The 23,954-nt window shown below is 45.0% G+C and overlaps 2 protein-coding genes across 2 annotated transcripts in view; both read left to right on the top strand.

The window, feature by feature from the left end:
- The first annotated feature begins 998 nt into the window (after positions 1-998).
- On the top strand, positions 999-11,458 carry LOC137424936 (uncharacterized). Its single transcript, XM_068112843.2, has 4 exons — positions 999-1,433; positions 1,713-1,842; positions 6,168-6,301; positions 9,899-11,458. The coding sequence occupies exons 1-4, from the start codon at positions 1,321-1,323 to the stop codon at positions 10,629-10,631; spliced, it is 1,110 nt and encodes a 369-aa protein (XP_067968944.1). The 5' UTR covers positions 999-1,320; the 3' UTR covers positions 10,632-11,458.
- Positions 11,459-11,607: 149 nt separating this feature from the next.
- The window catches only part of MBD4 (methyl-CpG binding domain 4, DNA glycosylase), a 59,769-nt gene continuing 47,422 nt past the window's right edge, over positions 11,608-23,954 (top strand). The window contains exons 1-2 of the mRNA XM_068114635.2: positions 11,608-11,671; positions 13,182-13,316. Of these exons, the coding sequence (XP_067970736.2) occupies positions 11,611-11,671; positions 13,182-13,316 (196 nt within the window). The 5' untranslated portion in view covers positions 11,608-11,610. The remainder of the gene's footprint in view (positions 11,672-13,181; positions 13,317-23,954) is intronic.

Raw genomic sequence — 23,954 nt, 5'->3', positions numbered from 1 at the left:
ACAAGAGTGTGGGTTCTCAAAACCGCAACAATATGTTGAAGACTAATAACCTCCGCCACTGAAGGTGGATGGAGGTTATGTTTTCACCCCTGTCTGTCTGTCTGTTTGTGAATAAAATATCCCAAAATGTTGTGGACGGATTCGGATGAAATTGGGCAGAGATGTAGCGTATGTGACACGGATGAAGTGATTAGATTTTGGTGAAGATCCGGATTCGGATCCGGCTACTAGAATTTTTTCCGTGATTCTTCACCATTGGAAGATGGAGCTAAAAACGATACATAGCAGGACATCTCAAAAAGTTGTGGACGGATTTGGACGAAACTTGATGGACCGGTTTGGTGTCTGACAAGGACTAATCGATTCGATTTTGGTGCAGATCTGAATATGGATTCGGATACGAGAATTATTTAATTTTTAAGAGATTCTTCACCATTGAGAGATCGGGCGAAAAGTGATTATATAACATGATATTTAAAAATGTTTTGGACGAGTTATGACTAAACTAGGTGTATGAGTGGGTTTGGTGACAAGAACAAACCGATTCGATTTTGGTTCAGGTTCAAACCTAGATCCGGCCCGTCATTGGGATACAAAACATATAAAACTGTTCAACCTGGTTACCTGGTGGAGGTATGCTGGTATGTCCTCTACCGAGTATCCTTCCAGTTAAAGTTGTGTTTTGTTGTTGCGCTATTGTTGTTTTGCTGTACTAGCAAGAAGCAATACCACAAAAACTTTTTTCCCGCCTTAAGCGAAATTTGTTTTAAGGTGTATATCCGTGTTAAGCTAGCTAATCGTGGCCATTTTCCAAGGCCGATTCTAATAACAAGTAACCCTGATAATAGCAGATTGTTTATGTGTATTACAAAATATTAATACTAATAATATACCCTCTCAAAAAGGAGTTTTTCCTCCTTTGACAAATGCATGTTAACGTGAATATAGCTTCCCGTTGCGTTTCGATCCCAGATCTACTGTAATCTATATATACCACCGAGATTGTTAAAATATGACCTTCTTTCCCCCCCCCCCCCCCCCCCCGTGGGGAATGGATGTGACTAGTTAATTTTTTAAAATAAAATTTATAGTACCGTATACACGGCGGTGCCCATATTTTAATTACCTAATTTAAGTCCGATAAGATGGTGGAGAGGTTGGGTGCGTTTACGAGGTGTAAGGTCAGTGTGCTGTGGATTGCTTGGATGTAGCACAGGCATGGTGGACCTATTGGCCTGTAGAAAATTATTCTTCGTATGCGTCCTTGATGCTTGTTGTGAAATTGATTGTGGGTAGTTAGACGCTGTACGTAATGACGCAATGCTGACCCTGACGTCACGCGTCAGCATACCGTCGGAACCACGTGGTTTCGTTAGTCCGCCGCTCTCTTCCGCCAGAATGGCAGGTGTTGATGATGTCGACGCGACTTCCAGGTAAAGTTTTTTAAAATTCCGAATAAAGTTGGCACAGCCTTGATGTGGCCGTTTCACATCACCTGTGTAGTATTTATTTGTGAAACGAGCGATGAACATCGGCTTTTCATTGCAACAATATAATTTTGATTTCGCAACTCCTCTGCCAGACTAACTGGGCCTCTGTGATCTGCATCTCCAGTGAGGTGATCGAGTTATGCTATGGTTTCGTTTTGACGTTTTAACGCTTTAAACGGTTAAACTCTGTTGTACATCAAGTTTGTGTGTGTCGGGTTCCAGGTTTTTGAAAGAGTGGGAGGAAGAGGAGAAAGGAGACCTCAAGATTGTAGAGTATGAGGAGCAACACCAAGAGGAATTCGAGGTTGTTTTAGAAGATGACATTGACGGTAATGAACTTCACCATCATAAGGTGAGTTTGTTTACCTGTTCTCTATTGCTAATTCTTTATGCTGCCTGGATGGCCTAGACTAGAGGTAGGGACACTCACCTGTCAGCTGCCTAGCCTGGGTTCGAATCCCGACCCAGCTATCAACTGGCACCCCGGTGTTTCAAAGTCTGTGTGTGTGTTGTGATGGTGTGTGACGTGACGGTGTGTGACGTGACGGTGCGTGACGTGACGGTGCGTGACGTGACGGTGCGTGGCGTGACGGTGCGTGACGTGACGTGACGTTGCGTGACGTGACGGTGCGTGACGTGACGGTGCGTGACGTGACGGTGTGTGGTGTGACGTGACGGTGTGACGTGACGTGACGTGACGGTGTGTGACGCGACGTGACGGTGCGTGACGTGACGGTGCGTGGCGTGACGGTGCGTGACGTGACGTTGCGTGACGTGACGGTGCGTGACGTGACGGTGCGTGACGTGACGGTGTGTGGTGTGACGTGACGGTGTGACGTGACGTGACAGGACGGTGTGACGTGACGTGACAGGACGGTGTGACGTGACGTGACAGGACGGTGTGACGTGACAGGACGGTGTGTGACGTGACGTGACGTGACAGGACGGTGTGTGACGTGACGTGACAGGACGGTGTGTGACGTGACGTGACAGGACGGTGTGTGACGTGACAGGACGGTGTGTGACGTGACGTGACAGGACGGTGTGTGACGTGACGTGACAGGACGGTGTGTGACGTGACGTGACGTGATGTGACGGTGTGTGACGTGACGTGACAGGACGGTGTGTGACGTGACGTGACAGGACGGTACGTGACGTGACAGGACGGTGTGTGACGTGACGTGACGTGACAGGACGGTGTGTGACGTGACGTGACGTGACGGTGTGACGTGACGTGACGTGACAGGACGGTACGTGACGTGACAGGACGGTGTGTGACGTGACGTGACGTGACAGGACGGTGTGTGACGTGACGGTGTGACGTGACGTGTCGTGACAGGACGGTGTGTGACGTGACGTGACAGGACGGTGTGTGACGTGACGTGACAGGACGGTGTGTGACGTGACGTGACAGGACGGTGTGTGACGTGACGTGACAGGACGGTGTGTGACGTGACGTGACAGGACGGTGTGTGACGTGACGTGACAGGACGGTGTGTGACGTGACGTGACAGGACGGTGTGTGACGTGACGTGACGTGACAGGACGGTGTGTGACGTGACGTGACGTGACAGGACGGTGTGTGACGTGACGTGACAGGACGGTGTGTGACGTGACGTGACAGGACGGTGTGTGACGTGACGTGACAGGACGGTGTGTGACGTGACGTGACAGGACGGTGTGTGACGTGACGTGACAGGACGGTGTGTGACGTGACGTGACAGGACGGTGTGTGACGTGACGTGACAGGACGGTGTGTGACGTGACGTGACAGGACGGTGTGTGACGTGACGTGACAGGACGGTGTGTGACGTGACGTGACAGGACGGTGTGTGACGTGACGTGACAGGACGGTGTGTGACAGGACGGTGTGTGTGTGTGTGTGTGTGTGTGTGTGTGTGTGTGTGTGTGTGTGTGTGTGTGTGTGTGTGTGTGTGTGTGTGTGTGTGTGTGTGTGTGTGTGTGTGTGTGTGTGTGTGTGTGTTACATTAAAGATCCCACGGCATCCTCCCTCAAGAGTAGGTGAGGTATCACCGGCATCATGGGCAAATTACAGTTTGTGGTTTGCTCTTGGTGGAGGTTCCTTGACAGGTTACCCAGGTTACCCTGCTTGCTATCAGAGTGGTTTCTGTCTGTGCAGCAGCTTCTGCATTTGAAACAAATTAACTTGGTGCATGCTTTATGTGAATGTCTTCTTCGGATGTGAAGAGCAACAACTCCTGCTATTAATGGCCTCAATTATTCCTATCTTTCGGCCGGACCTTAACTGACAAGTCCCAAGGTAGGAAAGGTTTCCCTGGAAAGGTAGTGGCAGCAGCAACCGGCAACGCCGGGTACTTCTGCTAGTATTCAATAAACTCCATTGCATTTTAGTCTGTTGCAGTACAAAGTGTTCCAACATCAAATTCTATAAACAGAATATTTGCATGCATCGAAAACTGTTCTGGCACATCAACTAAAGAGAGCTGTCCACCTCGTATACATTGGTGTTCATTTTGATCGCATTAAAAGTCGCCGCATAAACCGGTTGACAGATTCGGTTCAAACCCAATCTAAATTGGAACCTTATTTATGATCCTAGATGGCCACACCATACACTCTAAAGACCATGTACATGTATAATAGCGGAAAAAGGTTTCTGTGCATAATTTACACCCATGAGAAATGAATAGGTCCGCCACAGTTGGACTGTCACCGCCGGCTGGTTTTGAAGACTATGCAATCGTTGTTCCATTTCATCCCATACATGTTCTATGGGAGAAAGATCAGGTGAAACAGGTGGCCACGGAAGTGTGGAAATGTTCTGTTGTGCGATGAAGCGGTGACCACTCGTGCGACGTGAGGGCGTGCGTTATCCTGTGGAAGTGTGATGTGACGTCCATGAACCACTGCAGTAAAGGACGCGGGGACTTAAACACTGTACTGAATACCTGTCAAATTGCCATTAATGCTGTAATGTGTGGTGATGCCTCTGCACATCATCACGCTTCCACCTCACGTCATCACGCTTCCACCTCATATCATCACGCTTCCACCTCATATCATCATGCTTCCACCTCATATCATCACGCTTCCACCTCATGTCATCACGCTTCCACCTCATGTCATCACGCTTCCACCTCATATCATCACGCTTCCACCTCATATCATCACGCTTCCACCTCATATCACGCTTCCACCTCATATCATCACGCTTCCACCTCATATCATCACGCTTCCACCTCATATCATCACGCTTCCACCTCATATCACGCTTCCACCTCATATCATCACGCTTCCAACTCTGAACGACAAACGTTGTAAAACACGTCAGCGTAACATTCACCTTCCTGTTGATGAATGTGACGATGGCCATCACTACTGTCAAGATGGAACTTCAACTCATCTGTAGCCCAATCCTGTCTCCTGAACCTCAGACATTGTCTACACCAAGCTAGGTGAGCATGTCGATGACTTTGCAACAAAATCTGCCATAGTGCTGATCATCGTGGTTGGTTGTTGTCCTCACGTATCCAATTCCTGACAGTTGTGGCACTGATTGGTTACAAGCCAGGGATGCTGCGAGCTGTAAAGTTTGCTGTCTGGAATCGATTCCTAAGGTGTACCAACTGGATATGGTTATCCTGCTGTTGTGACGTCACACATGACATCACACGTGGGCGGTCTCTGATGTTGCCAGTTTGTGATAACATCTCCAGATTGTACGGTGTTCCGATGAATACCAAAATGCCTAACCACAACGTGTTGTAGCATTACTGTCTCAAGCATGGTCATAGCACGTAAACGTTCATTGTCAGATAGATGTGGCATCGCGTTTAATAAAAATGACATTTAATGTTGAAAAGTAAAAAAAAAATGACGTCAATAAAACGTCAATTTAGACGTCAATAAAAATGTTTTTCACAGTTGAGGTAGTTCACTGAATAGTGTTGCGCTGCAATTTTCCCAGTACCACGTGTAGCATCTGTCACGTAACTCGGTACACGTGCATGACCATTATGTTGCTCGGGTTCATGTGTCGGTGTCATTTTGTGTATTTTTTTTAATGGTGCACAGGAACTTTTTCCGTTCGTACATATTAGTGACGGTATACTAACCTCAACAATTTACATGAACATATTGGAAGGATTCACCTTCCTGCAGATTGAAGACCTGCAACCCAATATCATTTTTCAACAGGACGGCGCACCCCCTCATTGGGCCTTTGTCGTTTGAGCCGTCCTGAATGAAAAATTTCCAGGTCGCTGGATTGGCCGAGACGGAACAACCGCCTGGCCCCCGCGATCACCAGGCATAACCCCCCTCGATAATTTTTTGAAAATCTTTCTTTTTCTGTGGCGGTTTGTCAAATATGTTGCCTACAACACCAAAGTGACACACCTGCAGGATGTTCGTTGCATGCACACTGGTGGATGCAAACGTGCTGAGCCGAACTTGGCAAGAACTCGTGCACCCCCTTTATGTCATGTGTGCGAAAAACAGAGCTCCCATTGAAGTGTATTGATGGTGTGCACAAAGCTTTGAGTTTCTGTATCATATAAACCAAAGGGTATCGTATAATTTGTGGTTCTAAATATTTTAACAACCAAAGTTCTCCAGGTCGTTTTAGAACCTGAAGCTGTACTTGAATGCTCATGCATTTGATGGTAAATTGAATGTTTGCTTCTGTGGGTTTAGCAACACAGGAGGAGGAGGAGGGAGGAAAGCATCCCAATGTATTACGATCCGTATCTCCCCACTGGATGGCATCGTAAAGTGAAGAGGAGAATGACAGGGAGATCTGCTGGAAAGTATGACGTGTACATCTTTAGGTGAGTCGGTGTGAACATAGTTACACTCCCACTCCCCCACTCAGTGTGACGTCCTTCCTGCTGGATCCTTGGACATTCCCAAGTATTAATACATGTTACCTTAAAAAAAAAAATCCAGTTTCTGTGGATGTTTTGGTGATTTAACATGGTGATTCTCCATGGTGTACACCTCAGTCTGAGATTTGTGTGTGTATCTACCATCCTTCCTGACCTGCGGTCATCAACGAATATGCATTGTTGAATTTGGTTATTGTTGAATTATGAGCGCACCATCACCATGCACCTGCTCCGTGCATTCATCAGTTTATTTGGAGCTGCCAATTCTGTATGAAAATTTGAGGACACCTTAGACTTTTAGAGCTTTCAATACTTTGCAGGAGCTGTAATTGTATCAAATATTTTTTTATGCCTCCGCCGGTGAAGTCGCCGGAGTCATAATGTTTTCAGGTTGTCCGTCCGTGATAGGTTTTCATTACCGCGATAACTTGAAGGTATCTTAGTCAAACTTGGTGCAGGTATGTATAATGAGGTAAATATGAACTGATTGGATTTTGTGGTCACAAGGTTAAAGGTGAGAGGACATGTTAGGTAAAAATCCTGTTACCTTGCTAACTTGTGAACCATTGATGGGATTTTGACCAAAGTTGGTACAGGTGTGTACACTACCGGTCAAAAGTTTTAAAACACCTCAATTTTTCCAGTTTTTATTGAAATTTACGCAGTTTACTGTCCAGTCCAGTGGTACAAAGGTAAGCAGTAAACTGCTCGAGGTTAAAAAAAAAGTTTAGGTTAGCAAAAACGGGAAAATAATGTAAATTGCACAGTTGTATTGTAAAAAAAAAAAAAGGCCTTCAGGGAACAAGTAATGGGTTAACAACTTACAGCTGTTCTCCAGCAATGCAAGTAAATTAAGCCTTGAAAGTTAATGCAAACAATTCCTACAGGTGTCCCAACCTCTGCTGAATACTTGATTACAAACCCCCTGTCTGTATAAAAGCAGTATTGGAACAGACCGTTCTTGGAACAGACATTGGAACAAACAGAACAAATAATACCTCTGAAGCATTATTTCGACAATATTGCACTGCAGGAAGTAGTATATTGGAAACTGGAGGAAACTCTGACAGGAAGATGTCTGGCAGACCCAAAGCCACAACAGAATCAGAAGACAAGTTTCTGAGAGTCAACAGCTTGCGTGATAGGCGGCTCACAGGACAACAGCTCCAAGCACAGCTTAACACTGGTCGAAGTAAGCAAGTCTCAGTTTCAACTGTGAAGAGAAGATTTCGAGCTGCAGGTTTGACAGGTCAAGTGGCAGTAAGGAAGCCATTGCTAAAATGGCAAAATAAGAAAAAGAGGCTTGCCTGGGCCATGAAGCACCGCCAGTGGACTACTGAAGACTGGAAGAAGGTCTTATGGACCGATGAATCAAAATTTGAAATCTTTGGTTCATCATGCAGGGATTTTGTACGCCGTCGGTGAGGCGAAAAGATGGTTCCTCAGTGGGTGACACCAACTGTCAAACATGGAGGATGAAGCGTGATGGTCTGGGGCCCTTTTGCTGGATCCAGAGTCGGCAACTTGCACAGAGTGACTGGCACCCTGAACCAAAAGGGCTACCACAGCATTTTGCAGCGCCATGCAATACCCTCTGGTATACGCCTAGTTGGTGAGGGGTTCATCCTACAGCAAGATAATGACCCTAAACACACCTCCAGACTATGTCAAAACTACCTTCGAGGAAAAGAACAAGACGGTAGGCTTCAAATCATGAAATGGCCAGCACAGTCTCCAGACTTAAACCCCATCGAGCTAGTTTGGGATGAACTGGACAGAGGGGTGAAAGCAAAGCAACCTACAAGTGCAACACATTTGTGGGAACTTCTGCAACAGTGTTGGGAAGAACGTCCCGAACAATATTTGATTTCCATTGTAGAAAGAATGCCACGAGTGTGTTCGGCGGTTGTATCTGCAAAAGGTGGCTACTTTGCTAAGTCAAAAGTTTAAATTAAATTTTGTTAAACAAAATGATTCTATGATTTCTTTTTTATCTCCAATTGTTTATTTGTTCTATGCTTAATTTCAGAGTACATTGAGACATTAAACTGTAAATTTCAATAAAAACTGGAAAAAAAATTGAGGCGTTCTAAAACTTTTGACCGGTAGTGTATTATGATGGAAAGATGACCTGATTAGATTTTGAAGTCAAGAGGTCAAATGTCAAAGTCTGTAATAGGTCTATAATTTGAGAACGGCTGAAGGGATCTAATTCAAACTTCGTATCGGTATGTATAATGATGTAAACATTAACTGATTTGATTTTGGGGTCAAGAGGTCAGAGGTCTTGTCAGATAAAAATGTGATTAACTTAGAACAGCTGAAGGGGTTTAAATTAATCTTGGTACAAGTATGTATGATGATGTAATAATATTGGCGGAGGTATGTCGGTTGACGTCACGACGTCGAAGAATGCCATTCTAATTTCTATTGCTTTGATAAATATTACTATACATTTTTGTGTGTTCCCCCCCATGTCCTTATAAAGGGTTCCTGCTGTCGTAGAATAAATAAATGTTACTGTTTGAACCGCTACATTAGTCTGCGATTTCCATGTGTTCAATCCAATTGTCAAATACAATTGTCAAAGATCTGCCAGCAACCCTCTTCTGGTGACACTGCCAAAATCAAGACTCTCTGCTCACCTTCACTCTTTCATTCCTCTTTTCTTCCGCCTCTGGAACAAATTCCTTCACTCTCTCCAATCCCACTCCTCCCTCCAGGTCTTTAAAACAGCTGTTCCCCAACATCTCTTATCTTCCCCTATCCAAAACCTTGATCTTGTCTACCCCTGTTAATTCATCCCAGCTCCACTTTCCTGGAAGTGGAGACATCTTTCCTGGAAGTCCTAGCAGTGTTCATGTGTTTTATACCACTCCCACCCTCACCCCCCCCCCCCACCCCCTTCCCATGCCTCCTCCCCCGAAGTCCTCTCTCTCCCACAGATCTCCCGATGTCCCTGTTCTCTACTGTTGTACTTGTGTGCTTCCCTCTCTCCCAATCTTGCCTCCCGCTCCCTTTATTATATGTTTTATGTGTCCTTTTTTGTGGGGGGGATTAATGTTTGCTCTTACATGAGCTTCCATCTTGTATACAAAAAAACAAACAAAAAAATTCCTGGAAAGAGGGGATTTAAAAATGGGAAACCTTGTGATTAAACTGGCTTTTTTTTTTTTTTTGGTTCCAAGTAAATTGGTTACTACCTTTCCAACTGTCCCATTTTTTATTATTCTACGACAGTAGGAACCACTAAAGCTCGGTTGTGCTGCTGCTTATTCGCGTGACACCCACATACACACATGGATGGACGGACGCATCTACTTTTAGTAATAGAGGGAATGTTTTCCATGGAGCTGTTCTTTTGTTTATCTTTTCTGCTCCCAGTTGCTTTTGTTACACACCAGATGCACACCAGGCATGACACTTAAATAATTACTTCTAATAATTGGCATAGCTGAGATGACATTGCATCAAATCCATACACTTGCCATTGTAATTTTATATGCCTTTAATATTTATGCGTCTTGTTTCCTTCACCAGTCCAACTGGCAAACAGTTTCGTTCAAGAAATGAACTTGCCGCGTTCTTCGAGATCTCCGGTGAGGAGTATCTGAAAGTTGACGAGTTCAATTTCTCCGTCAGTGGCAAGGCAAAAGCCTCCACAACCCCACGCTTGTCTCCTCAACTGAATATTGTGAGGAAGTCGGGCAGAACACCACACAAAAGGGTACGATACTCACCACCAATGAACGAATCCCCATCTGTGAAAAAACGACCATGTTCATCACAACAAGGCAATGCCATGGAAATGCTGGCAGGGAAAGGAAGGATTGCTTTGAATGAACAGGTACTGGATCAAGTTGGATATCAACATGAGGGGCAGATGTCACAACAACCTCGTTATGAAGAGGATGATGTACTGGGAAGGCTCGTTATTTCAAGTGTTTACAGTGAGAGAGAAGAAGAGCAGAAATGCAATGTAGAACAGGAAAACACTGATGTAACCGAATGGTACCACCAGTGCAGCAGTCATGAAGAAAATGGTAGAAAGGAAGAGCAGGTTTTAAAGATGAAATTTTCGATGAAGCGCCAACACGGTGCAGATGGTAAATGTGACTTTGACAAAGAACCAGACCCCAAGCAATTGCGGGAGGCAGATATAGTGATTGACCTTGAAGCCGATGATGTGGTGGATTGTCACAGTGGGGAAGTTAATCCAGCTGGTGAGAGCTCTTCATACATACTGCAAGAGCCACGTGCACACATTTTTTAGGGAGTTATTTTGAGTGCACTGTAAGCTAATTCGGCAATAAGTCCTACTCGGTGTTTTTCAAAACCATCTTTGTGCATTGTTGCTTGTACTTGTATCAAGGCACTTATTGAGCAAGCTTTAAAAGAACATTTGAATTGTTGTGAATCTAAACTTTCAAAACAAAATCCATTTTTTAAAGTATATTTTTGCTATTTCTCAATTTTTACTTTGAAACACTGGCCGTGTCGATTTTTGGAACTTGGAACAGATGAAAACACCGGGCATGTTGATTGTGTGTCTGTGAGAAGGTCTCGTCAATAAGTGAAAGTGCTGTCGTTGTTTGTTCACTCATCACCCTACAACACTCTTCAACCCCTCCCCTCCCCTCACACCCCCAGAAAAAAAAAGAAACAATGAAATGAAACATCCAAAAAACAGAATTTTAAACTTAAAAAAAAATATTCTTTTGCTACTTTGATAGAGCTGGAGAATTATTCTGTAAAATGAAAGTTCAACTTTTTGTTTCCTCACCTATTGGTAATTGTTTTCGATTCTGTTGCTTGTAGCTTTTACCTTGTAATTTGTTGATTGTTTGTGCATGTAGTTTTTATTGTTTTCAAAAGCGACTAAAGCATCGATTGTTTTTGCTCTTTTATTATATACCTGTAAAGAATTGTTCAAGGGCAATGTGAGTATTTCTGCTGCAACTGTCAGTTTAAAAAACTTTTTTTTGTGAAATGCCCTGGAATCATTGCTCAAAGTTGCAATGTACGCATTATCGTGAGGGAGTTCTTATTTTGTGCTCATGCTGAACTTTTTGGAGCTTCATTAAAATATACTTAAAATGACTTTTTTGTTGATATGAATTATTTTGAGCTTCTTGTGCATTTTCTAGTAGAGCTGTATTCTGTTGTTTTTGGTCTGAAACCTTTTTTTTTTCTTTTTTTTTTAAATAAAAATTCTAAATATTAATCCATTTTGTTTCTTACCAGGGCTAATTATGAGGAAAACTCAAAAAAGAAAGCGCAGTCCATATTTTTCAGCCAGGAAAGGCACAAAAGGTACATACTTTTCTAAATATCCACATCTTTGCTTTTTCTTTGTTTTTTTTTATTTTTAAAGAAATGAATTTGGTTGAAATTCCCATCAGTTAAGGTTTCCCACAACTTAAAAAGTCTGACGACTTGGAGGGACAATTCCCACAAACTTTGGGTTGTGTCACATATCCCTTGTACAATTTAATCGTGAAATAAAAAAACTGCCTTTTTAATCTGACACTCCCCAATGTTTGGTTAATAAAAATAATCTCCTCCCCTTCCTCCATTTCAAAAAGTGATAGGATGAGGGGCCATAGCCTCAAAGTAAAGACTAGGGTTGTTAGGATGGTAGTAAGGAAGGGGTCTTTCACTCAGTAGTTGATGCATGGAATAGTCTACCTGGAAAGTTAGTGGTAGTAGATAGTTGCCTCAAAGCTTTTGGGATAGATGGGGTACATGGACATTGGCAGGACTAATAGGTAGCAATTGAGTATGTATCAGTGGTTATATTTACGTGTATTGTTTGTGTGTCTGGGGCTCATCAAAAAGTGAGTGCTGTTGGTGTTTGTTCATTACTCAACTTGCAAGCCCCTCCGTCCCATGCCTCGACCCCAATAAAAAAGAAAACAAGACTAGAGAGTTCATAAAACGCCTTACCCCACGCAGTATTCAAGTATATAGTTCAATTTAAATAAAATGATTTTAATGGTGTATAAAATTTGAGGGCAGCTTATGCAGTTATATACTCGACCTTATTTAACAACATAAACCGAAGGGTTTTGAAAGTGGCAAAAAGGCGATTTGTGTTTTATAGTGTTCAAAAATATAAATCGATCGAAATAACCGATTTTAAAGCTTGTTGAAAAGAAAATGTGGAGGTTTACTGCTGTAAATGCAGCATGTTTCTTTTACAACATCCTTTAAAAAAAACATTGTTTCCTGTTTGGATGGGTTTGTTTTTTGTGCTAATGGGTCATGGATATAATCCTCTAAAACATATTTCTAAAAAAATTATTCATGATTGTGTCCCTTTAACACGAATGTCCTACATGGAAGTAGATTCAACAAAAAATAGAATATACAATTCGCTTACGAGAGAGACTGCGTAAAACACAATTCAGGTTGTATTAATCCCACCTTTCCTGTCCCTCTCTGCCTGATGTTTGCTTAACGGTTGGAATGGCTGGCTTGGGATCCAAGGGTGCTGAGTTTGAATCCGGGTCAGCCATTGAATTAACACCAGGTGGGGTTGACTCAGCCTGTCATCCTTCCGAGGTCGGTGAAATGAGTACCAGGGTACTGGGAATTCCACATCTGGTGCGGAGTAGTGCCCTCCAGGATTATAGCTTACAGATAGAGTTCATGCATGTGCTTTCTATCGCCAATGGCCATCATTAGCGGCTATGTTATGATAATAATTCCTGTCCCATTTAATATGGAAGGTGATCTGAGGAACAATTCTGAGGAAGCAGGTTTGTAAGCACTTGCAACCATAATTGCCACATTGAAGCTTTCCTCTACATTTTTGTTGTAGAGGTCCCAACACTACAGTTTAAAGCTCAACGAAAATGGACCCCTCCAAAATCTCCTTTCAACTTGGTTCAAGAGATACTCTTCCATGATCCCTGGAAGCTGTTGTTGGCTGCAATATTTCTCAACAAGACCTCAGGTGAGCAGATTGGTTGCTTATGTGTATGAATTAAATCGTATTGCTACAATAATCACATGAGGTGGATATTCAGTTTAGGTTGCTTTTCCAGGACGAGGTGAGGGCTACAAGTTGGACTAAATTTTCAAATTTTAGCATTTCTCCTGTAGGAACTGGACTGAAACATGGAACTGTCTCGCAGAAGTTGTAGACATCGTTAATAATTGATGTGTGTATTATTTTTGCGGGGTTTGCAATCCTGGAAGATGCCGCGATAGCTAAAACTGAGGGCCTATGGGGAAAAAGGGGGGTGGGGGGGGGGTCATGTTCCTGGGTTTCAAGAAAATGGAGAGGAATGTGGGTGGCAGCCAAAAATAAACCGCAATTAAAACGATATAGTTCGTAAAACGCATTTCCCCACGCTGTCTTGAGAAACATGGACGTGGTCTACGTATGCCATGTTTGGTCGTGATGACATCAAATGCCGTAATATTTTGTGCAACTACTGCTAAGTGGAAGGGTTTTGAAAAGGCTAAACAGATTGATATTTCCTTAGGGAATGTTTAGCACAAGTGTTAAGTAATTAAATGTGATATTGTATATGCAACACTTTTATGTATCGTTAAACACCATCCACCAATCCTCGTATGTCTAAAACCACAATCCCTTCTGACCTTTGAATTGATGTTTTCCATCCGTAATCTGTTCTATATATACTTTAAAGTGTCTAATAGGCCTATACTTGGCAGTCCTGGCGAGGGGGGGGGGGGGGGGAGCGGGGGGGGGAAGAGAGAAGAGGGGAGGTCTGAAGAACGTCAGGGCTAGAGGGGAGGTCTGAAGAACGTCAGGGCTAGATGTGAGGGCCAGAGTCATTAAAATCCCATGCAGTAGGGGGAGTTGGGGTGATTGGAGGGATATTTCTGGATCAAATGCTACGGGAAGCTGCGCGGTGCTTGTCATGCTGTACTTTGACATGTCTCTCCTCGTGTGCTCTCAAATGCTGGGACGGTGCTGAGAGGGGTCGTGACTGCTTTGCCACCCTGTATCCTTACCAGCTGTGCTATGCCGGCACAGTTCGGGTATTTCCTGTCTTGTCTGTCTCTTATCGGTGTCTATCTACTTTTGCGAGTTTAATTGGCCCCTAAGGCATATAATATTTAAAGATTCCCGCGTTCATTTGGTACCATGGGCACATTTTCGGTAATGGCTTAAGGGGGTTGTTGCATAAAATATTTGTTCTTCTTGCTTCTTGTATCTTCTCTGCCTCTTCCCTTTTTATAAGGGGTGAGGTCATATTGTATATTCCTGGTCTCGGGATTTCTGGTTGTCATGGTTCTCCAGGGGTGATAAAGACCATCGACGTCAATTGGTTATGGTGACTCAACATTGTACCACCCGGATCGCGTTGAATGTCTGGCTCATTAGACCTCATGCTCGGTGGAATTGATTTAGACTTTCAATTTGCTTGGTATCGTGGCTTTTAGACTCATTCAGCGAGGAAGACCGTGAAGCGATCGACCGTTGCTGTCATGTTGATACGAGGCATCAAACTCATAACAGGCAATCGGAAAGACTGATGACCATACATAACACTGGTGTTGCGGAGTTGGATTCAGACCTGAGGTACGAGAAATCGCACCTCCAAAGCGAAATGGTGGAGTGTGTGATTGGCGCTGAAATTTAAAATCGCCACATGGAGAACCAAAACGACCAGAACGAGGAGCGCGCACACTTGCTGGATGCCATCGTAGCCTCAATGGCCACAGTCATCGGGGAAGGATCCTTTGAGGGCATGGTGGAGTCGTCCCCACTACCCAGTAGCCCCACAGGTGCCCCATGAGGCAGTCAGGCAGACCAGAATAACGGAGGGTGGGAGACTACAAGGGGCAGCACACAAAGGCAACAGAGATTGAATTAAAATGGGACCCAGAGAGCGAAAAATAAAAGTTAAAACGGAGATGGCAGAAAATGAAATTCTAGGAGACTTGAAGAGATGGAAGCGGGATTGAGTGCAGCACTAGAAGGGGAAATTAAATGTGTAGCATAGGAGGTTGCAGGACGTGCAGGGGGGAAGGAGGGGAGGGTGAGGGGTGAAAAGACGTATGAGGAGTGAGTGACCCCACAAGTGACGAGCCATGCATGTGCGGGAAAAGCAGGTGAGTGGCCAGATTGTGAGGTGGAGCGACCGTCAAAGCAGAAATACGCAGGTATGCGAGCACCGCACATACCGATGGTGTGAACGGGGCGATGGTGGTCTAGTTAAAGGAATTCTGGGTGGGAACGTGCGTGTGTGGCTGGACGACCCACGGTACGTCAGTTGTACGTGGCAGTTGACGCTGCGATGTCTCCATGGGGAAGCACAGGGCTCAGAGGGTAAGAGACTAGAGAGGGAAGATTGATGTGAATGACAGATCGCGATGGAAGAGGGGATTAGAAAACCTTGGAAATGGAAGACGTTTTAAATTGTAACATGAAAATTGAGAATTATAAAAGCTCAAATTGCAGATGGTTGGGATTTGGATTTGAATTTGCTGACGTTGTCTATTGGCTTGAGGAAGCTACCTGGGAAGTGGGTGAAACATCACCTGAGACCGGATCTGCTCTTTTTTTCTTTTTAAAAAAATACTGAATCGAGGCTCGTGAAAGAGCTAACATTTATTCCACAAACAAATCAACCAGACAAACAAAACATACAAAAAGAGGGAGCGGAAGACAAGATGGGGAGAGGAGGGGAAGCACACAAACGCAACACCTGAGAGCAGGGAGAAGCGTGGGAGAGGGCCTGGGGGGAGGAGGCGTGGGAATGGGGGGGGGGGGGGGGAGGTATAAAACGCAAGGAGACCAAGGACTTCCAGGACAGAAGTTGGTATTTCAAAAAAGTATAGGATTTGGGGTGAAATTAGCGGGGGTAGAAAAGATCAAGGTTTTGGATGGGGGAAGATAAGAGATGGTGGTGAACAGCTGTTTTAAAGACTTGGAGGGTGGAGTGGGATTGGAGAGAGTGAGGGAGTTTGTTCCAGAGGCGGGAGAAAAGAGGAATGAAGGAGTGAAGGTGAGCAGAAAGTCTTGATTTTGGCAGTTTAACCATAAGAGGGTTGCAGGCAGATCTTGTGCGACCTGTCAGAATATTTGGGGGACAGAGCCCAGAGAGAGCTGGGGGGGCAAGGCCAGAGAGGAGTCGGTAGAAGACGGAAAGACCACCAACCTGCCTGTGGTGAGTGAGTGAAAGGCCCTTGGAGTTAGCTTCATCGTGGGAGATTCCAATGATTCTGAAAATTGCTTTGCTCTTGCTTGTTTATTATCTGTACTAGGTTAACAGAGTGGGTTTACTTACTTTATACTTGGATGCACATTTTTACTTTTGAAATGTTTAATCTCAGCAGCCACAACGTTATTATATATATATATATATATATATATATATATATATATATATATATATATATATATATATATATATATATATGTATATACATACACACACACACACATACATTATAATGTGTGTTGTTGAAAGTTATCAGAAGGTGGAGTGGAGCTCTCCCAGGTCTCAGAAATAGCCATGTGTGTGCGTCTGCACACGTGAATTTATGTATACACATTATACAGTAACCCAGGTTTATGCAAAGGATAGGTTCCTGAGTGATTTGTGCAATAGCAACTTCCCGCAGAGTGGGGCTCATGAAGCTTTGTGTCAATGAGGTTATGTGGACCTGGCACACGAGTTTTCTGGGGAAGACACACTACCTCCGGGGGCATTACATGGATATATACACTAGCGGGGGAGAGGGGGTGGCTTTGACGGGCCCCTCCGTTTTGGGGGGGGGGGGAGGGGGGAGGGGAGGAGGAAAAATTTTACTTGTGCAAAGAGTGGTTTATAACCTCTGTGTTGCACAGGTAAAAAAGGAAATTGTAATTCACCAGGTGGCGCTACATGGTACACATTTACATGGAGAATTTACGCCCCTCTCCCGGTCCCCCACATCCCTGAATGAGCTATAAAAGTGTTTATAGCTGGAATACCTGGCGTTGCTCAAGTCAAAAATAAACATTAACATATTTGAAATGAGGACAAATATAATGGAAAAGCAATTGCATCCAAATCAGAATCCATCACAATTGTCAAATCATCATTTTACCTTTTCGTTGAATATATATTGGTAAATGTGCCATTGATCACGTTTGAGTTGAGTATGATGACGTTCAGGAAGAAGAAGCCTTGCCACCAACTTTGACTGCTTCTGGAATTGTTTTATTATTTGCGTTCAAAGGTCTGGTGATTGTTTTGTATTTATTTATGCAAATGTGTACTTGTATATAACTGTCTTTAATCAAAAAGGTTTAGGTACGATAGAGGGTTTTTTTTTTTAAATTAAAAAAAAACTTTTTTTTTCAATATTTTTTGTGCCCAAAAACACTCCCAGACACTCACCGATGAACCTGTGAAAGTTTGACGAAGATCCGTTCAGCCATCTCTGAGAAAAATGGCGACACAGACAGACCAATGGCTCTCTTATATACAGTGCATTCAGAAAGTATTCAGACCCCTTCACTTTTTCACATTTTGTTATGTTGCAGCCTTATGCTGAAATCGTTGAAATTCATATTTTCCCTCATCAATCTACACTCAATACCCCATAATGACAAAGAGAAAACAGGATTTTAGAAAGTTTTGCAAATTTATTAAAAAGAAAAAACTGAAATATCACATTGACATAAGTATTCATACCCTTTGCTCTGACACTTGAAATTTAGCTCAGGTGCCTCCCATTTCTCTTGATCATCTTTGAGATGTTTCTACACCTTGATTGGAGTCCATCTGTGGTAAATTCAATTGATTGGACATGATTTGGAAAGGCACACACCTGTCTATATAAGGTCTCACAGCTGACAATGCATAGCAGAGCATAAAGCAAGCCAAGAGGTCGAAGGAACTGCCTGCAGAGCTCAGAGACAGGATTGTGTGGAGGCACAGATCTGGGGAAGCCTACAAAAAAAATTCTGCTGCATTGAAGGTTCCCAAGAGCACAGCGGCCTCCATAATCTTAAATGGAAGAAGTTTGGAACAACCAGGACTCTTCCTAGAGCTGGCCGCCCGGCCAAACAGGAATCGGGGGAGAAGGGCCTTGGTAAGAGAGGTGACCAAGAGCCCGATGGTCACTCTGGCTGAGCTCCAGAGATCCTGTGTGGAGATGGGAGAAACTTCCAGAAGGACAACCATCACTGCAACACTCAACCGATCTGGGCTTTATGGCAGAGTGGACAGACGGAAGCCTCTCCTCAGTGAAAGACACATGAAAGCCCGCTTGGAGTTTGCAAAAAAGCACCTGAAGGACTCAGACTGTGAGAAACAAGTTTCTGTGGTCTGATGAAACCAAGATTGAGCTGTTTGGCTTTTAAATTACGTGGTGGTGAGGTGTTTTTAATTTACGTGGTGGTGAGGTGTTTTTAAATTACGTGGTGGTGAGGTGTTTTTAAATTACGTGGTGGTGGTGTTTTTAAATTACGTGGTGGTGAGGTGTTTTAAAATTACGTGGTGGTGAGGTGTTTATCATTTATGTGGTGGTGAGGTGTTTTAAAATTATGTGGTGGTGAGGTGTTTTTAATTTATGTGGTGGTGAGGTGTTTTAAAATTACGTGGTGGTGAGGTGTTTTAAAATTACGTGGTGGTGAGGTGTTTTTAATTGACGTGGTGGTGAGGCATTTTTAAATTACGTGGTGGTGATGTGTTAATTTCGTGGTGGTGAGGTGTTGTTAATTTAGTGGTGGTGAGGTGTAATCGTCCCAAACTTCCAGTGTGCACCTCCCCCTCCCATATGTATATGCTGAAGGGTTTTTTTTTCTTCTTTTTTTCCAAACTAAATTATCTATAAAAATGTAATATCTCAAGCACTATAAATCAATTTGTGCAAAATAATTGTTTGTATTATGATTGGCGTTAATCATGACAACACAGCAACTTGGGTACAGTCATTAACCTCAGCAAAAATAAGCCAGTTCCTGCAACGACGTATGGTGAGACGAGCGCAGCGAGCACATTTTATATACAGACTTGGCATTTAATATGGAATATTTTTTTGTGGGGGTGAACTTGCTTTTCAAGATGTCTTAGAACCAAAAGTTCATTGGAATTATGTTGAAATTATTCTAGATTTTGTTAATGTGACCTTTAAAAGAAACAAAAACCACATTTGACATTTCGAAGCAAAAAAATTGATCCTTGAAAGTGATGTAAACTGATATCGAACTCAATTCACAGACAGTACTGTGTTAAACTTCTGTACGTTTTCCAGAAGTATCTCTTTATTTTGCACATTAGCCAAAAAATTTTTTAACAAAAACAAAAGCTAAATTATGACTGGGATTACGGACAGTAAAATTACAGTTCAGTACTTCGTGTAACCCCCACGAGCATTCAGGAGAGCACGTACACATTGAGGCATGCTGTTCACAAGATTTGCCAAGGTTTGGACAGGAATCGCTTGCCATGCAGTGACAATAGCCTGCTGCAATTCACGCACAGAGGTAGGCGACTGGTCCAAGTTGTCGATTTGACGCGTTAATTCTGCCCACAAGTTCTCTATCGGATTCATATCCGGGGACATGGCAGGCCACTCCATATGCTCTACACCACGGTCAGCAAGAAAGTGTTGGATCATGCGAGCACGATGAGGCCGTGCATTGTCATCTTGGAAGACAAAGTTTCCTCGAAAGGCTGCACGAGCAAATGGAAGCAATGTTTCTTCCAGAATGACCCTGTACTTGAACTGGTTCAGGTTTCCATTCAGAACAACCAGGTCAGGTTTGCCCCCTGCATGAAAAGCAGCCCAAACGGTCACCCCACCACCTCCAGCTTGGACTCTTGGCACTATACAATCTTCGTTGTGGGCTTCATGCACTTGTCTGCGCACTCGGACGCGGCCATCTTGACGATAGACCAGAAATCTAGACTCGTCACTGAAGGTCACGTGATTCCAGTGTCCTGGCTGCCATTGACAGTGCTCTCTGGCCCACTGCAATTGGCGCTGGCTGTGTTGTCTGGTCAGGCGTGGCTTTCTGAGGGGACGCCTGGCATGATAGCCTGCTTGAACCAGTCGTTGGTTGACTAGCCTTCTGGATACAGGCACATTTGTCAGTTGCTGCCACTCAGCCCGAAGCCGATTAGCTGACTTGGTATGGCCATTGCAGACTAACCGGTGCAGCTGGCGATCATCTCTCCTTGTGGTTCTGCGTGGACGTCCTGGCCTCGGTATTGGAGTAGGGACACCCCTCTGAGCATTTCGTTTCAGGATCTTTGACACCTGACCTTGAGTGATGCCATACTGCCGAGCAATAGCATGCTGTTTCATGCCAGAATTTCGTAAAGCCACCACTCCATGACAAACAGCATTGTCAAGTTGACGGATCATCTCCAGAGGAAGCGGCAATAACTTTTGTAGACGTGCAGCAGTTGTTTTCCACTAATACAGAACGCAACAACCCTTATATACCCGATTGTGGAGCCAATCGTCAAATGTACCTGTCCTTACATTTTGTCACGCCACCTGTGATATAATCCTGTTATTGACTTCTTGCTGCGAAAGACAATCAGTGACATGGTTCTTTCAACAAAGACATCACCGAAGGGTAAAATAAACTCACCAGATTGATATACTGAGTTCAGAAAGTAAACCCAGGTCGAGAAAAAAAAAATTCCATATTAAATGCCAAGTCTGTATATTGTTGCGGATCTCCCGAAGCCCGTCGACGTTACAAAAGGGGGGATTAAACCCCTTTTTCCCCTCGGGTCTTCGTGTCCACGAGGCCGAGTCGCCACTTCCGCAGCGAGCGCGGGAAAGGGTATCGGGTCGACTCCTCACGTACCTTTGGTACCGTCGCTGCCACGAAAACGGGGACCGGACCTCACACAAGCCACGCTAATCCAGTATGCCCGAGCGGTGTGCGTATCACGTGACTCGTGCCGTTACTTTTATTTAACCCGATTCAAGCGGTTCTGTTCGTGCAATGCTGGGCCAATAAATAGAAAGGACGGAACGATCAAATAGGAGAAGAAAGAACACGGGTTTATTATATTAATGTACAGTGATCAGGCTAAAGGGAAAGGACACAGAGCAGGCACTTGACAGTTTAACTTATCCCCAGTCAAAGGGCCCACTCACTCACGTGGGGAAAAAGAAGGAAGGAAGTTCGCGTGCCAAACGCGCTTTGCCGTCGGTCGCTCCGGGACAGCTCGCCCGGCGTGGCCCTCTGGTGATCACGACACGTATGCAGGGAGCCCAGGTAGGAGGATTGTCGGCGTAGGTGGCCCTGGGATGGTTCGTCTCCACAAGCGCGATTAATACAGCCGCAGAGCGCAGGGCACAGGGCACGGGGAAAGTTCGTGGACAACAACGATAACAGGCAATTCAATTCAAGCACTCCGACTTGTTCAGGGGCTGGGCGACTCACGTTCTCTGCTTGTTCGGGGCAAACTCTGACACGTCTCTCACAGAGAACTCTCTCCTCTCTCTTTGATTCACTCACAACGCTCTTCTGACGAACTCTGACCTGGCGCGGGGCTCGAGGGAGGGTTGTATATAGCCCCTCCCCAGCCTTACCCGAATGTTCCATGCCCCTCCCCTCACCGCCGTTGTGAGCCACTCCCCTCGAGCTCTGATTGGCGGCTCGCTGCTCACCGGCCACTCCCCCTGCAGCTCCTCCCTTTGGCCTTGCCAGACTTGTCTCAGCCCGAGCACATGGTATTCCAACCTAATTGAGGCCTACTCACTGGCCTGCTCAACGCAAAACTAACACAGGAAAGGACTACGCTTACATTCACTAAGAAATAACTTAACTACAATGAGGCTACATGTTGTGGTGCATCTACCTACGAGGGGGTCAACTTTTATTCCCAAAACCGTAACACTACACCCCTCTCTCACCAGACTCGTCCCGAGTCGACCCCAACAATGGAACGACCCGTAGAGCCTGGCATGCAAATTTAACCATTACTTTTAAATGTGACTCATAGGCATGATTCCCCCTAGCATTTACTCTGACCCATGTGTGCGACATTTTTAGCACTAAATATGTCCCTCCTATTGCGTTGAGCAGCTATCTAACAGATTCACACCCACAACTACCCGAGTATTTCCGGAATTTCAAACTACACACATAGCCGGTGGGCAACGTTCTTATATTTACAAGCACGTATATTTACAATTCTATGACCCAGGACCTGTACTTTGGGAAGAAATTGGAGGAGAGAAAAAAAAACACCAAAACACTCAATTTGGCACTTGCTACTTGCATCTTGCTTCTTCTGTGTGCGGCTAACAAAACCGGCTGGCCCTGACGAGTATACAGGCCATATGAAGCATCAGGGCCATCTAAACTTACACATCTTCGTCATCCCCAGCACACAATAGTAAATAATGTTTTTCCATTGGCCAGCATGGCCACTCCCACGTGGTCCAACTGCGTGGCATCAATGCCACTCAAACAAGTGGTCTGAAGGTGCAAGGTGATTTTGCAGCAAGATGCTGCACAGCAGAGGTGCAAGGCCACAAGGCTTGTGGTCCATAAGTGACAAGGGTGCAGCAAAAGACATGGCAGCAAGATGGTTTTGGCAGCAGGGTGCTGCACAGGTCGGCTGCACAGGTGCAGAATGGGTGCAGCAAAAGATGGTTTGGCAGCAAAGTGCTGCACAGGTCATCTGCACAGGTGCAACAAGGGTGCAGAATGGATGCTGCACAGTGCGGCTGCACATTTCGGCCTCCAAAATGGTCCTGGGGCGGGGAGGGAAGACGAGGCACAACAAGCAAAACGAAAAGGACACAGTGGCACATGAAAAACAAGGTGACCAGGCACCACCATGCCTGGTGCGATGCGAGGGACACGGTAGAGCGAGCAGAGCAAACTCGTCCCTAGCCGTCCGGACCTCCCACCGTTGGCTACACTACCCTAGCCCCCCCTTGTATTTACAATCCGTCTCTACGTCTTGTCTCCCATATTCCCTCTATACCAAATTCGTCCCCGACTCCCTCCCAGGAAGGAAGGGATGGAACACAACAATGTCCTCTCACGTCATGATGCGTCTTACTCCCCAATCAGCTTACAGAGCCTCGGTGTGGAGCTCGTCCTCCTCGGTGAATGGCTGTGAATGGTGCGAAGGGATTTCTCATATCCTAACTACACTACTGACATTTACTCATTTAAACTACCCGGGGTCGTATCCTGCCAATCGGCCTCTTTAAACTATGTGGTTCTGAGAACCCGAATTCCCATTGCCCACACTGTGGTGCCCTCCAAATTTGGGTCTCACTCCCACAAATTTTCTCGCTGTGCCCTCGCACAATTTCGGGGCTGGGTCGTGCTTTGTTCGGGGCATTTCGGGGCAATGGCTCCACCAGCAGGTCTACCTACCTGCGCACCTCCGCCACTGAAGCCGCCACCCGGGCTTACCTGCTCCTCGCAACTACCTAACCGGGGAAGGCCCTCCCTGGCACTTACCCCCTCTATGCCCACCTTGGCATCGGGCAACCTGGGTCCTCTCCGGGGATCTTCGGGCCCCACTCACAACTCCACCAGCAGGTCTACCTACCTGCGCACCTCCGCCACTGAAGCCGCCACCCGGGCTTACCTGCTCCTCGCAACTACCTAACCGGGGAAGGCCCTCCC

Source organism: Myxine glutinosa, chromosome 4, assembly GCF_964187855.1.
Source record: "Myxine glutinosa chromosome 4, kmMyxGlut1.1, whole genome shotgun sequence".
NCBI lineage: Eukaryota > Metazoa > Chordata > Myxini > Myxiniformes > Myxinidae > Myxine > Myxine glutinosa.
Note: the sequence above shows the minus strand (reverse complement) of the source record. Positions and strands in the feature narration are given on the sequence as shown.